The sequence below is a fragment of the Ranitomeya variabilis genome, chromosome 5 (assembly GCF_051348905.1).
Source record: "Ranitomeya variabilis isolate aRanVar5 chromosome 5, aRanVar5.hap1, whole genome shotgun sequence".
NCBI lineage: Eukaryota > Metazoa > Chordata > Amphibia > Anura > Dendrobatidae > Ranitomeya > Ranitomeya variabilis.
The window spans coordinates 419,318,544-419,334,863 of NC_135236.1; the positions used below are offsets into that span (position 1 = coordinate 419,318,544).

Here is a 16,320-nt window from a genome sequence, read left to right on the forward strand (position 1 = left end):
ATTAAGGGCAAACTCGGCCAATGGCAAAAAAGTCACCCAATCATCCTGATCAGCAGAAACAAAACATCTCAAATAAGTTTCCAACGTCTGATTAGTTCGCTCGGTTTGGCCATTAGTCTGAGGATGGAAGGCCGACGAAAAAGATAAATCAATGCCCATCTTAGCACAAAAAGTCCGCCAAAACCTGGACACAAACTGGGATCCTCTATCAGACACAATATTTTCAGGAATGCCGTGCAAACGAACCACATTCTGAAAAAATAGAGGAACCAAATCGGAGGAGGAAGGCAACTTAGGCAAGGGCACCAAATGGACCATCTTGGAAAAACGATCACAGACCACCCAGATGACAGACATTTTCTGAGATACTGGAAGATCCGAAATAAAATCCATGGAAATGTGCGTCCAAGGCCTTTCGGGACAGGCAAAGGCAAAAGCAAACCGCTGGCACGAGAACAGCAAGGCTTAGCCCGAGCACAAATCCCACAAGACTGCACAAAGGAACGCACATCCCGCGACAAGGAAGGCCACCAGAAGGACCTAGCCACCAAATCTCTGGTACCAAAAATCCCAGGATGACCCGCCAACACCGAAGAATGAACCTCGGAAATAACTCTGCTGGTCCATCTATCCGGGACAAACAGTCTCTCTGGTGGACAACGGTCAGGTCTATCCGCCTGAAATTTCTGCAGCACTCGTCGCAAATCTGGGGAAATGTCAGACAAAATCACTCCCTCTCTGAGAATACCAGCCGGCTCAGAAACTCCCGGAGAGTCAGGCACAAAAAACCTAGAAAGTGCATCAGCCTTCACGTTCTTCGAACCAGGCAGGTATGAGACCACAAAGTTGAAACGGGAGAAAAACAGCGACCAACGAGCCTGTCTAGGATTCAGGCACTTGGCAAACTCGAGGTAAATCAGGTTTTTGTGATCAGTCAAGACCACCATACGATGTTTAGCTCCTTCGAGCCAATGTCGCCACTCCTCAAATGCCCACTTCATAGCCAACAACTCCCGATTACCAACATCATAATTCCACTCGGCAGGCGAAAACTTTCTTGAAAAGAAAGCACATGGCTTCATCACAGAGCCATCAGAGCTTCTCTGCAACAAAACAGCCCCTGCTCCAATCTCAGAAGCATCAACCTCGACCTGGAAAGGGAGAGAGACATCTGGTTGACATAAGACTGGAGCTGAAGAAAACCGGTGCTTCAGTTCCCGAAAGGTCTCCACGGCCGCAGGAGACCAATTAGTCACATCAGAACCCTTCTTGGTCAAATCCGTCAAAGGTTTAACCACGCTAGAAAAATTAGCGATGAAACGACGGTAAAAATTAGCAAAACCCAAGAACTTCTGAAGACTCTTAACAGACGTAGGCTGAGTCCAGTCATGAATAGCCTGGACCTTGACTGGGTCCATCTCCACAGTAGAAGGAGAAAAAATAAAACCCAAAAAGGAGACCTTCTGTACTCCGAAGAGGCATTTTGAGCCCTTCACAAATAAAGCATTAGCACGCAGGACCTGAAACACCATCCTGACCTGCTTCACATGGGACTCCCAATCATCAGAAAAGACCAAAATGTCATCCAGATAAACAATCATAAATTTATCCAGATATTCTCGGAAGATGTCATGCATGAAGGACTGAAACACAGAAGGAGCATTAGAGAGTCCAAAAGGCATCACTAAGTACTCAAAATGGCCTTCGGGCGTATTAAATGCTGTTTTCCATTCATCTCCCTGCTTAATGCGCACAAGGTTATACGCACCACGGAGATCTATCTTAGTGAACCAACTGGCCCCCTTAATCCAAGCAAACAAATCAGACAATAGTGGCAAAGGATACTGAAATTTGACTGTGATTTTATTCAGAAGACGATAATCTATACAAGGTCTCAAAGAACCGTCCTTCTTGGCCACAAAAAAAAATCCTGCACCAAGAGGGGAAGAGGATGGGCGAATACGTCCCTTCTCCAAAGACTCCTTTATATAACTCCGCATCGCGGCATGCTCTGGTATAGACAAATTAAAAAGTCGTCCCTTAGGGAATTTACTACCAGGAATTAAATTTATAGCACAGTCACAATCCCTATGAGGGGGCAGGGCACTGGACCTGGGCTCATCAAATACATCCTGGTAGTCAGACAAAAACTCAGGGACCTCAGAAGGAGTGGAAGAAGCAATAGACACCAACGGAGTATCGCCATGAATTCCCTGACAACCCCAACTTGACACAGACATAGCTTTCCAATCTAAAACTGGATTATGAGCCTGCAGCCATGGCAGACCCAAAACGACAACATCATGCAAATTATGCAGAACGAGAAAGCGAATCACCTCCTGATGTACGGGAGTCATGCACATGGTCATTTGCGTCCAATACTGAGGCTTATTCTCAGCCAATGGCGTAGCATCAATTCCCCTCAGAGGAATAGGAAATTCCAAAGGCTCCAGGACAAAACCACAGCGCCTGGCAAACGACAAATCCATCAGATTCAGGGCAGCACCCGAATCCACAAAAGCCATAACCGGGTAGGACAACAAAGAACAAATCAAAGTAACAGACAAAATACATTTAGGCTGTATCGTACCAATGGTGACAGGTTTAGCGATTTTTTTTAAACGTTTAGAGCATGCTGAGATAACATGAGTAGAATCACCACAGTAAAAGCACAACCCATTTTGACGTCTATGACTTTGTCGCTCAATTCTGGTCAGAGTTCGGTCACATTGCATAGACTCAGGTCTCTGTTCAGAAAATACCGCCAAAGGATGAGCAGATTTGCGCTCCCGCAAACGCCGATCAACCTGAATGGCTAAAGCCATAGAATCACTCAGACTTGTAGGGGTGGGAAACCCCACCATAACATTCTTAACGGCCTCAGAAAGACCTTCTCTGAAATTTGCAGCCAGGGCACACTCATTCCATTGAGTAAGCACCGACCATTTCCGAAATTTTTGACAATACACCTCTGCTTCATCCAGACCTTGAGAGATAGCCAGCAACGCTTTTTCTGCCTGATTCTCAAGATTAGGCTCCTCATAAAGCAGTCCAAGAGCCAGAAAAAATGCATCTACATTAAGCAATGCAGGATCTCCTGGCGCCAGAGAGAAGGCCCAATCTTGAGGGTCGTCACGCAACAAGGAGATAACAATTTTAACTTGCTGAGCGGAATCACCAGAGGAACGAGGTCTCAGAGACAGAAATAACTTACAATTATTCTTAAAATTCTGAAACCTAGATCTATCTCCAGAAAACAACTCAGGAATGGGTATCTTTGGTTCTGGCATAGGGCTATGAATAACAAAATCCTGAATACTTTGCACCCGTGCAGTAAGATGATCCACACTAGAAGTCAGAGTCTGAATATTCATGTCTGCAGCTGAGCTCAAAACCACCCAGAGTTCAAGGGGATGAAAGAAGCTAAACAGACTGCAGCAAAGGACAAGCGGGAGGAAAAAAAAAAAAATGTACTCAGGTCTTCTTTTTATCCCACTTCTGCGATGCATTAAACACTTTTCTGGCCTGCTATACTGTTATGATCCTTAGTGGTTGAGGATCACGAATTACTCCAGCTAAGTAACAAACATAGGACAAGCTCTAGGGAGGTGGCAAACTGGACTGACCGCAAATCTGAACCTACCCAAACACACTAGAAGTAGCCGGTGAACGTGCCTAAAAAATCCTAGACGTCTCGAGCCAGCCTGAGGAACTAACTACCCCTAGAGAGAAAGAAAGACCTCTCTTGCCTCCAGAGAAATAATCCCCAAAGATATAGAAGCCCCCAACAAATAATAACAGTGAGGTAAGAGGAAGGCACATACACAGGGGTGAAAACAGATTCAGCAAATGAGGCCCACTAATACTAGATAGCAGAAAATAGTAAAGGGGTCTGTGCGGTCAGTAAAAAACCCTTACAAAATATCCACACTGAGATTTCAAGAACCCCCGCACCAACTAACGGTGTGGGGGGAGAAACTCAGTCCCCTAGAGCAACCAGCAAGCGAGGAGATCACATCTTAGCAAGCTGGACAAGAAACATGATGAATGCTGATAATCAAAAAATGAACGGACAAAAACTTAGCTTGTCTTGGAGAGGCTGGGAGCAAGGTAATCACAAGGAATCTGAAGAGCACTGAATACATTGATAGCAGGCAAGGAACTGAGTATCCAGGTGAGTTAAATAGGAAACCCACCAAGGATAACGAACCAGCTGATACAGCCAACCTGCAGAAAGACAACACTACACAGTACCGCTTGTGACCACTAGAGGGAGCCTAAAAATAGAGTTCACAACAGGCAATATACTATGTCACTGGGCAATATACTATGTCACTAGGCAATAGGGCAATATACTACGTAACTGGGCAATATACTATGTCACTGTGCAATATACTACGTCACTGGCCAATATACTACGTGGACATGCATATTTTAGAATATCCGATGCGTTATAATCGGGCCACCAACATAAAGGCTCATCTAAGTTGTGCCAGAAAACATCTTGATGATCCCAAGACATTTGGGAGAATTCTCTGTGGACTGATCAGAAAAAAGTTGTACTGTTTGGAAGGTGTATGTCCCATTACATCTGGCGTTAAAGTAAAATGGTATTTCAGAAAAGGAACATCATACCAACAGTAAAATATTGTGGTGGTTGTGTGATGGTCTGGGGCCGTTTTGCTGCTTCAGGACCTGGAAAACTTGCTGTGGTCAATGGAACTATGAATAATGCTGTCTACCAAAAAATCTTGAAGGAGAATGTCCGTCCATCTGTTGTGACTTCAAGCTGGGTTATGCAGTAGGACAATGATTCAAAGCACTCCAGCAAGTCCACCTCTGAATTGCTTAAAAAAAACAAAATTAAGACTTTGGAGTGGCCTAGTCAAAGTCCTGACCTTAATCCGATTGAGATACTGTGGCATGACCTTGAGAAGGCGGTTCTTGCTCAGAAACCCTCCTGTTGTGAATTCCGTTCTGGAGCTCGACCGCTTTCTCAAGGGAGTGTGAAGCGGTCGATTAGGGACGCGAAACGCGCGTCGGGGGGCTTTTTTCTTCACACCCGTCCTAGGACCCTCCAACCTTTGTCAGCGGTGTCTGCCAACTCCCTTTCAGTGATTATTTCCTCATTGCGGTGTTAGATAGGGCTTTCACCTGGCAGTACACTTACCCTTCTGTGCCTTAATACTATGCACATGCACTTTACATATGGATTGATAGGCTTTAAGTGACCAGGGTTGCTAGAGGGCGATGGTTACCCCAGTATGTTGTCTTTGCACATGTACCACTTCATTTTATTCATGTAAAATGTCTAGTCTATGTTATGTGTATTTCCAATAAACTTGAATTTTTTCTACTTTATCTATACCTAGTATAACTCTTATTTCTCCAGTTATAGCATGTCGTTTTGAGTAGGTATTTTTCTTTGCTATATAGGCTAACTATAGCCTTTGCTTCTGACTTAAATATGTCAGAGAGGTTTTTGTGGTTATCCTTTAGGTAGCTGTAGCAGCTGCCTTCACTAATCGCCTTGCCTGGGTTTGTTATTTAAACCTGCTCTGGACTTTAGTTCATGCCAGCTGTCAATGTCTTAGGTTGAATTTGGTTCTCTCCTTGGATTTCTCATATGGCCTGTCCTTGTCAGCAAAAGATAAGTTTTTGCTAGTTCTTGTTTGTCCATTTGCTTTGGACTCTATTGCTCTGCAAATATGTCTCTTTTTGTCCAGCTTGTCACTATGTCATATTCAGGCTAGCTGGAAGCTCTGGGAAAGCAGATTTGCCCCTCCACACCGTGAGTCGTTGTGGAGTTCATTTTTGTAAACTCTGCGTGGATTTTGTAGTTTTTTATACTGACCGCACAGTATACTTTTCTCTCTATCAAGTTTAGTATTGGCCTCCTTTGCTGATATCTGATTTCATTTCTGTGTACGTCATTTACCTCTCCACTCACAGTCAATATTTGTGGGGGGCTATCTTTCCTTTTGGGGTTTTCTCTGAGGCAAGATAGCTTTCTATTTCCTTCTTTAGGGGTAGCTAGTTCTTAGGCTGTGAAGAGGTGTCTAGGGAGAGTCAGGAACATCCCACGGCTATTACTAGTGTTGTTGTTAGGATTAGGGACTGCGGTCAGTACAGTTACCACCTCCTCAGAGCTCGTTCAATGTTGCGTTTTAGCCACCAGGTCATATCAGTGTGGCCTCTTAACCACCAGGTCATAACAGTACAGCTGGCCCACAATGTGTTAAATGCATCTCAAAAGAGGGAAAAGAAAGTTCTGAGTCATTTTTTTTTCCTTTGTAGCTTGTTTTGTCTTTTTTTCCCCTTAATCTCTGGGTGGTTCAGGATTTTGGTGCTGATATGGAGGTTCAGGGTCTGTCCTTGCGCGTGGATCAACTCGCTGCAAGGGTACAGAGTATTCAAGATTATGTTGTCCAGACTACGGTATTAGAGCCTAGAATTCCTATTCCTGATTTGTTTTCTGGGGATAGATCTAAATTTTTGAACTTTAAAAATAATTGCAGATTGTTTTTTGCTCTGAGACCCCGTTCCTCTGGTGATCCCATTCAGCAGGTGAAGATTGTTATTTCTTTGCTGCGTGGTGACCCGCAGGACTGGGCATTCTCCCTTGAGCCAGGAAATCCTGCATTGCTCAATATTGACGCATTTTTTCAAGCGCTCGGATTGCTGTATGACGAGCCTAATTCTGTGGATCAGGCAGAAAAAACCTTGCTGGCTCTGTGTCAGGGTCAGGAAGCAGCAGAAGTATACTGCCAGAAATTTAGAAAGTGGTCTGTGCTCACAAAATGGAATGAGTATGCCCTGGCTGCGATTTTCAGAAAGGGTCTTTCTGATGCCCTTAAAGATGTTATGGTGGGGTTTCCCACGCCTGCTGGTCTGAATGAGTCAATGTCTTTGGCCATTCAGATTGATCGGCGCTTGCGTGAGCGCAAGGTGGTGCACCATATGGCAGTGTCCTCTGAGCAGAGTCCTGAGCCTATGCAATGTGATAGGATTTTGACTAGAGCAGAAAGGCAGAAATTCAGACGTCAGAATGGCCTGTGTTTTTACTGTGGTGATTCTGCTCATGCCATTTCTGATTGCCCTAAGCGTACTAAGAGGGTCCCTGGGTCTGTTACTATTAGTACTGTGCAGCCTAAATTTCTTTTGTCTGTTACCCTGATTTGCTCATTGTCGTCCTTTTCTGTTATGGCATTTGTGGATTCTGGCGCTGCCCTGAACTTAATGGACTTAGAATTTGCCAAGCGCTGTGGTTTTTCCTTGGAGCCTTTGCAGAGCCCTCTTCCCTTAAGGGGGATTGATGCTACGCCATTGGCCAAGAATAAACCTCAGTACTGGACACAGTTAACCATGTACATGGCTCCAGCACATCAAGAAAATATTCGCTTTTTGGTGTTGCATAATTTGCATGATGTTGTTGTGCTGGGTTTTCCATGGTTACAGGTACATAATCCAGTGCTGGATTGGAGATCTATGTCTGTAACTGGTTGGGGTTGTCAGGGGATACATAGTGATATTCCTTTGATGTCCATTTCCTCGTACTCTTCTTCTGAAGTTCCTGAGTTTTTGTCGGATTTCCAGGATATATTTGATGAGCCCAAGTCCAGTTCCCTGCCTCCTCATAGGGACTGTGATTGTGTCATTAATTTGATTCCTGGCTGTAAGTTCCCTAAGGGCCGACTTTTCAATCTGTCTGTGCCAGAGCATGCCGCTATGCGGAGTTATATAAAGGAGTCCTTGGAGAAGGGGCATATTCGCCCGTCTTCGTCGCCGTTGGGAGCGGGATTTTTTTTTGTTGCCAAGAAGGATGGCTCCTTGAGACCCTGTATAGATTATCGCCTTCTCAATAAGATCATGGTCAAATTCCAGTACCCTTCACCTTTACTTTCTGATTTGTTTGCTCGGATTAAGGGTGCCAGTTGGTTTACTAAAATCGGCCTTCGAGGGGCGTATAATCTCATGCGTATTAAACAAGGTGATGAATGGAAAACAGCATTTAATACGCCCAAAGGCCATTTTGAATATCTTGTGATGCCATTTGGGCTCTCTAATGCTCCATCGGTATTTCAGTCCTTTATGCATGATATCTTCCGGAATTATCTGGATAAATTCATGATTGTGTATTTGGATGATATTTTGTTTTTTTCCGATGATTGGGAGTCTCATGTGAAGCAGATTAGGATGGTGTTTCAGGTCCTTCGTGCTAATGCGTTGTTTGTGAAGGGGTCTAAGTGCCTCTTTGGAGTTCAGAAGGTTTCTTTTTTGGGTTTCATTTTTTCTCCCTCGGCTATTGAAATGGACCCTGTTAAGGTCCAGGCCATTCATGATTGGACTCAACACACATCTGTAAAGAGCCTTCAAAAATTTTTGGGCTTTGCTAATTTTTATCGTCGCTTTATTGCTAATTTTTCTAGTGTGGTGAAGCCTCTGACCGATTTGACAAAGAAAGGCGCTGATGTGATGAATTGGTCCTCTGCGGCTGTTGAGGCCTTTCAGGAGCTTAAACGTCGTTTTACTTCTGCCCCTGTGTTGCGTCAGCCAGATGTTTCTCTCCCTTTTCAGGTTGAGGTTGATGCTTCTGAGATTGGGGCAGGGGCCGTTTTGTCTCAGAGAAATTCTGATGGCTCTTTGATGAAACCATGTGCTTTCTTCTCCAGAAAGTTTTAGCCTGCTGAGCGTAATTATGATGTCGGCAATCGGGAGTTGTTGGCTATGAAGTGGGCATTTGAGGAGTGGCGACATTGGCTTGAGGGAGCCAAGCATCACGTGGTGGTCTTGACTGATCATAAAAATCTGATTTACCTCTAGTCTGCTAAGCGGTTGAATCCTAGACAAGCTCGGTGGTCTCTGTTTTTCTCCCGTTTTGATTTTGTGGTCTCGTATATTCCGGGATCTAAGAATGTGAAGGCTGATGCCCTTTCTAGGAGTTTTTGCCTGATTCTCCGGGGGTTCTTGAGCCGGCTGGGATCCTCAAGGAGGGGGTGATTCTTTCTGCCATCTCCCCTGATTTGCGGCGGGTACTTCAGGAGTTTCAGGCTGATAAACCTGACCGCTGTCCAGTGGGGAAACTGTTTGTTCCTGATAGATGGACTAGCAGGGTAATTTCTGAGGTTCATTGTTCAGTGTTGGCTGGTCACCCTGGGATTTTCGGTACCAGAGATTTGGTGGCTAGGTCCTTTTGGTGGCCTTCCTTGTTGCGGGATGTGCGTTCGTTTGTGCAGTCCTGTGCTCGGGCTAAGCCTTGCTGTTCCCGTGCCAGTGGGTTGCTTTTGCCCTTGCCTATTCCTGAGAGGCCCTGGACGCATATTTCCATGGATTTTATTTCTGATCTTCCTGTTTCTCAGAAGATGTCTGTCATCTGGGTGGTTTGTGACCGGTTTTCTAAGATGGTCCATTTGGTACCTTTGCCTAAGTTGCCTTCCTCCTCTGATTTGGTTCCATTATTTTTCAGCATGTGGTTCGTTTGCATGGTATTCCGGAGAATATTGTGTCTGATAGAGGTTCCCAGTTCGTTTCTAGGTTTTGGCGGTCTTTTTGTGCTAGAATGGGCATTGATTTGTCTTTTTCTTCAGCATTCCATCCTCAGACAAATGGCCAAATGGAGCGAACCAATCAGACCTTGGAAACCTATTTGAGATGCTTCGTGTCTGCTGATCAGGATGATTGGGTGACCTTTTTGCCGTTGGCCGAGTTTGCCCTTAATAATCGGGCTAGTTCGGCTACCTTGGTTTCGCCTTTCTTTTGTAACTTTGGTTTTCATCCTCATTTTTCTTCAGGGCAGCTTGAGCCTTCTGACTGTCCTGGTGTGGATTCTGTGGTGGACAGGTTGCAGCAAATTTGGACTCTTGTGGTGGACAATTTGACATTGTCTCAGGAAAAGGCTCAACGTTTTGCTAACTGTCGTTGGTGTGTTGGTCCCCGGCTTCGTGTTGGGGATCTGGTCTGGTTGTCTTCTCGTCATGTTCCTATGAAGGTTTCTTCCCCTAAGTTCAAGCCTCGCTTTATTGGGCCTTATAAGATTTCTGAAATTATCAATCCGGTGTCTTTTCGTTTGGCCCTTCCAGCTTCTTTTTCCATTCATAATGTGTTCCATAGATCCTTGTTGTGGAGATATGTGGTACCTATGGTTCCCTCCGTTGATCCTCCTGCTCCGGTGTTGGTTGAGGGGGAATTGGAATATGTGGTGGAGAAGATTTTGGATTCTCGTTTTTCGAGGCGGAAGCTTCAGTATCTGGTCAAGTGGAAGGGTTATGGCCAGGAGGATAATTCTTGGGTTGTTGCCTCCGATGTTCATGCTGCCGATTTGGTTCGTGCTTTCCATTTGGCTCATCCTGATCGGCCTGGGAGCTCTGGTGAGGGTTCGGTGACTCCTCCTCAAGGGGGGGGGGTACTGTTGTGAATTCCGTTCTGGAGCTCCCTCCTGTGGTTGCTAATGGTATTTTTGTGAGTTCTGCCCTTGGGCTCCCTCTGGTGGTTTCGAGTGGAACTGCTGCTCCTTTAGGTAGCTGTAGCAGCTGCCTTCACTAATCGCCTTGCCTGGGTTTATTATTTAAACCTGCTCTGGGCTTTAGTTCATGCCAGCTGTCAATGTCTTAGGTTGGATTTGGTTCTCTCCTTGGATTTCTCATATGGCCTGTCCTTGTCAGCAAAAGATATGTTTTTGCTTGTTCTTGTTTGTCCATTTGCTTTGGACTCTATTGCTCTGCAAATATGTCTCTTTTTGTCCAGCTTCTTTGTTCATTTTTGTAAACTCTGCGTGGATTTTGTAGTTTTTTATACTGACCGCACAGTATCCTTTTCTGTCTATCAAGTTTAGTATTGGCCTCCTTTGCTGATATCTGATTTCATTTCTGTGTGTATGTCATTTCCCTCTCCACTCACAGTCAATATTTGTGGGGGGCTATCTTTCCTTTTGGGGTTTTCTCTGAGGCAAGATAGCTTTCTATTTCCTTCTTTAGGGGTAGCTAGTTCTTAGGCTGTGAAGAGGTGTCTAGGGAGAGTCAGGAACATCCCACGGCTATTACTAGTGTTGTTGTTAGGATTAGGGACTGCGGTCAGTAGAGATACCACCTCCTCAGAGCTCGTTCAATGTTGCGTTTTAGCCACCAGGTCAAATCAGTGTGGCCTCTTAACCACCAGGTCATAACACCCTCCAATGTGGCTGAATTACAACAATTCTGCAAAGATGAGTGGGACAAAATTCCTCCAGAGTGTTGTAAAAGACTCATTTATTGCAAATGCCTGATTGCAGTTGTTGCTGCTGAAGGACGCCCAACCAGTTATTACATTTAGGGGGCAATCACTTTTTCACACAGGGCCCTGTAGGTTTGGATTTCATTTGCCCTTAATGAAGACCTTCATGTAACTGCATTTTGTGTTACTTGCAACATGCAAAAGAATAGGAAATCAGGAAGGGGGCAAACACTTTCACACAAATGTATACGAGTTCAGTGGGCGTGCAGTCAAACTGGGAAGACTCTAAATCACTAGTCAGACTGCCCACTGGACTCATATGCACACAAAAACCAGGGGTATCCAAGAATAACATGAAAGTTTTACTGAAACTTTTCCCAACAAAATGCACATCTGATCAATTCCTGCTATATAACATCCTTCCTGGAAATTAGATATAATTTTCAACATGACAGATTCCCTTCCCGATAAGAAAGGGGATTTGGCATCCCCAGCAATTTTCTCCTATAAGTCTATGAGGTTCACAGGTAACCTCTCCTCTGGGTCCCTTGCATTACTTGCACTACTTTCCAAGTTGCTGTAGCCGCTATTTTACTAGTGGATTGCATTCAATATTGTGTGTAACCATGATTCAACTTTCAGAAATGCTAGGATTTTTCTTCTGATTACTTTTCTCTTGAAACCTAAGTGAAAGAAGAAACATATCGCAGACTAAAAGTGAAGTAGATGATCACCGCATCCAATCTGATCATGTCTTTCAAGCTGAGACTTTTAAGCCTTGCAATGCTCCTCTGGGAAGTTAAATATGCAAATTGTCTCTTCAGATAGGAAGAGGACTAGAACTCTAGTGCCACCTTTTGGAAGCAGCGATCCTACAAGTCTGCACCCTGTGCAGTGAGGATGGTGCCATCACACATACACTGCCTCTCTGCAGGTACCCACTGAGCATGTGCGACCTGCCATAAAGGAGCTACAGGGTGTGCCCTTGTGTGATGTCAGCAGAGACCGCTGTTAGGAATTGATTGTATTTTACAACTTTATTTATATTTGGCCTTTAAATCACTGAGCTGAAATTGATATTGGGGGAATATCTCTTCAAGCAGCTGATTACCCCCCCACACCACCACCCTCGCCATAAAAGTGAATGAAGCATTTGTGCAACTGTTTCTTGATTTTTTTTTCTTTTCTACCGACTGATCCAAGGTCAGAAAACTGCTGGACTGACATGAAGTTGCAACATGTGATCTAACCAGTGGCCAACCAGTAACTCATGTGATGGGCAGGACTGGCGTATGGCCAGAGAACCACGCTGCCCTCCTGCTCCATGGACCACTGGCACTTCCGAGTCCCTCCCACCAGTCCAGTATTGAAGCCCTTATTGCCCAAGCATGTGTATTAGATTGCTAGAACATTCTAATGTAATCAGTTTCACCCTCGATTTTCTTCTTTTTACTGAATTTTTACATCAAATTTTAAAACCAAAGCTAAACTTTGTTATATTTTTTGTACTTTTTTTTTTTTGTGTAACTACTTTATTACCTTAACTTTATTCTTCACACTATCCCCAATCCTCATTAGAATTAGATGTGGCATCTAAAAACTTTTCTCAAAGTTTATTGTAACTTTAGTGTTTTTTACAGGTGGTAATTTGTTTAAATCCAGCACAGGTTCCCCAGTAGGTCTCTGCGGGAGAGTAAAGGGCAGCCTTCATCATCTCAGTCAGCGCCTATGCAGAGCGCACCAGTCAGTATGGGTTTGTCATCGGCTGCTGCGCTCTTCTTAGGCAGAAATCCAGTTTTGTGGACTCTTGGTGGTCCAGGGTTATGGCATAATACTGTACAGGAAGCCCGCCCCATACAGATCCTATACATCCCAGCCCCCATCCATGGCCTCTTCTGTCAGGGATACTAACACACAGCTGCTCTGTCAGTAAACCCGTCTGACCCTACAACCAGTAACTCCCACAGCCCTGTGCATGCCACCAGTGGGGCACTGTGTGATGGCAGCAGGTGACAATGGATGGCTGCCAAACCAAACACATGGAGTCCTAGCAACACAGCGCGCATTGTCAGCCAGCTAGCCCATGTGCTGGAGGTCTGGGTGCAGTGTGTGATCCGGGGGATTAGGGGGCGCCATGCCGGAGAGGCTACAGGACTGCACTAATGACAGCCTCCGCCAGCAGGTACTTCTCGCTTCTCGGGCCCGCCCTCGTCTGCCATCGTCTGCCGGCCATCTGATGATTACACACCGCCTCCTGCCACCTTAATTCTTAAAAACAAACGCCCTCCCGCACGGCTTTTTCTTGTTGATAGTCTGTGCATAGTGTGTCATGTCGCTGCTTAGCAACACTGCAGCCGCTCGCCAACGGTTGGTCACCAGAAGTGGCGTCTCCTCCTCCCGCTCCAGAGCGTGTGACCGCCGCCCGCCTCCGAGCCAGACAGGCAGCAGTACGGCCTCGACAGCAGCTCCAGCCGCCGCTCTGCCTGTGCGAGGGTCGGTGAGACGTGTGGGCGGTCAGTGTGTGGGAGTGGCCGCAGTGCGGGGGGCGGGGCCTGTGTTCCCGGCTGCTCTCCTCCCACACTGACTCCCCTGGGTGATCGCCGGGAGCGGAGGGCTGCTCGTGCTGTGAGTCGGTGACGAGGTCGGGGATGCCGGGGCGCTGTCGCGCTGGTCGGAGACGAAGCCGGGGAGCGGAGGTCGTGGAGACGGTGGGGGATCAAGAGTCCGGAGTTCAGGTCCCTGCGCCCGGCTGTACTCGCCCTGCTCAGCCGCCATGTTAACGAGGAAACCGTGTGCGGCTGCGGCGGTGCATCCGAGCGGTAAGGGCTGATCGCGGGACAATGAAACGTGAGCTCCGGGGACACTGCAGGTGACAGGCGGCGCCTGCTGCTCCCACTGCCACAGCTGTGGCCATTGCCTGTGCTGCCACCCTCTCCAGACATGTTCCTGCAGGCCTGGCAGGGGCCCGACGGGGTTAACACCCGCCTTCCCCGCTTTGTCTGGTCCGTGTACCTGGAGACGGAACCGGCGGTGACCGGGAGACCTGTCACTAGGGAAAGCTGCTCCATGGCCCATCTAATGGGAAGCCCTGAACAATGGCCGCATGGCTGGTCCTAATGTGTGCCCACCCTTGTGTGCAGTCTGGGGCCAGCACATTATGTCTGTTACGTATGGCTGGGGCCGGCACGTTATGTCTATTATGTGTGGCTGTGTCCTACGCCGGGTACGGCTGTGTGTGGCCGTGTCCTACGCCGGGTACGGCTGTGTGTGGCTGTGTCCTACGCCGGGTACAGCTGTGTGTGGCCGGGTCCTACGCCGGGTACGGCTGTGTGTGGCTGGGTCCTACGCCGGGTACAGCTGTGTGTGGCCGGGTCCTACGCCGGGTACGGCTGTGTGTGGCTGGGTCCTACGCCGGGTACAGCTGTGTGTGGCTGGGTCCTACGCCGGGTACAGCTGTGTGTGGCCGGGTCCTACGCCGGGTACGGCTGTGTGTGGCTGTGTCCTACGCCGGGTACAGCTGTGTGTGGCCGGGTCCTACGCCGGGTACGGCTGTGTGTGGCTGGGTCCTACGCCGGGTACAGCTGTGTGTGGCCGTGTCCTACGCCGGGTACGGCTGTGTGTGGCTGGGTCCTACGCCGGGTACGGCTGTGTGTGGCTGTGTCCTACGCCGGGTACAGCTGTGTGTGGCCGTGTCCTACGCCGGGTACGGCTGTGTGTGGCTGGGTCCTACGCCGGGTACAGCTGTGTGTGGCCGTGTCCTACGCCGGGTACGGCTGTGTGTGGCTGTGTCCTACGCCGGGTACAGCTGTGTGTGGCCGGGTCCTACGCCGGGTACGGCTGTGTGTGGCTGGGTCCTACGCCGGGTACGGCTGTGTGTGGCTGTGTCCTACACCGGGTCCTACGCCGGGTACGGCTGTGTGTGGCTGGGTCCTACGCCGGGTACGGCTGTGTGTGGCCGTGTCCTACGCCGGGTACAGCTGTGTGTGGCCGGGTCCTACGCCGGGTACGGCTGTGTGTGGCTGTGTCCTACGCCGGGTACGGCTGTGTGTGGCTGTGTCCTACGCCGGGTACAGCTGTGTGTGGCTGTGTCCTACGCCGGGTACGGCTGTGTGTGGCTGTGTCCTACGCCGGGTACGGCTGTGTGTGTGGCTGTGTCCTACGCCGGGTACGGCTGTGTGTGTGGCTGTGTCCTACGCCGGGTACGGCTGTGTGTGTGGCTGTGTCCTACGCCGGGTACGGCTGTGTGTGTGGCTGTGTCCTACGCCGGGTACGGCTGTGTGTGTGGCTGTGTCCTACGCCGGGTACGGCTGTGTGTGTGGCTGTGTCCTACGCCGGGTACGGCTGTGTGTGTGGCTGTGTCCTACGCCGGGTACGGCTGTGTGTGTGGCTGTGTCCTACGCCGGGTACGGCTGTGTGTGTGGCTGTGTCCTACGCCGGGTACGGCTGTGTGTGTGGCTGTGTCCTACGCCGGGTACGGCTGTGTGTGTGGCTGTGTCCTACGCCGGGTACGGCTGTGTGTGTGGCTGTGTCCTACGCCGGGTACGGCTGTGTGTGTGGCTGTGTCCTACGCCGGGTACGGCTGTGTGTGTGGCTGTGTCCTACGCCGGGTACGGCTGTGTGTGTGGCTGTGTCCTACGCCGGGTACGGCTGTGTGTGTGGCTGTGTCCTACGCCGGGTACGGCTGTGTGTGTGGCTGTGTCCTACGCCGGGTACGGCTGTGTGTGTGGCTGTGTCCTACGCCGGGTACGGCTGTGTGTGTGGCTGTGTCCCGCAGCGGGCACGGGCCGGCGTCCCGCATCGGGCACGGGCTTGTGTGCAGCTGTGTTCTACACCGGTTACGGCCTGTGTGCGGCTGGGGCTGGCACTGGGCACGGCTGCCTGTGGCTGTGTCCTACACCGGGCACGGCTGTCTGTGGCTATGGCTGGTGCTGGGCATGGCCTGTGTGTGACGATATTCTCTGTAGGGCATATTGGTGACTTATGAACCCTCTCTGTAGGGCCCGGCCTCCTGCGGCGACGTTCTGCGCGGGGCATGGCAGTGACGTATGACCCCACACTGCAGGGCACGGTGGCCTGTGTCTTATCTCTTGCTATGCACCTTTTCTTTTCCAT

General features: G+C 48.5%; 1 protein-coding gene across 5 annotated transcripts in view; it reads left to right on the top strand.

Moving 5' to 3' along the window:
- Positions 1-16,320, top strand: part of DYRK2 (dual specificity tyrosine phosphorylation regulated kinase 2) — a 57,379-nt gene that overhangs the window by 26,003 nt on the left and 15,056 nt on the right. Inside the window, exon 1 of one of the 5 annotated variants that reach the window (XM_077265221.1) lies at positions 12,604-13,390. The exons of 1 other annotated variant lie outside the window; for it this stretch is intronic. Coding sequence is in view for 1 of the 4 variants with exons in the window: in XM_077265219.1 (XP_077121334.1) it covers positions 13,982-14,027 (46 nt within the window). In the remaining 3 variants the exon portion in view is untranslated. Of the gene's footprint in view, positions 1-12,603; positions 13,391-13,417; positions 14,028-16,320 lie in introns of those variants that run through there. 3 more of the 5 variants (XM_077265222.1, XM_077265224.1, XM_077265219.1) reach the window with 3 other exon arrangements.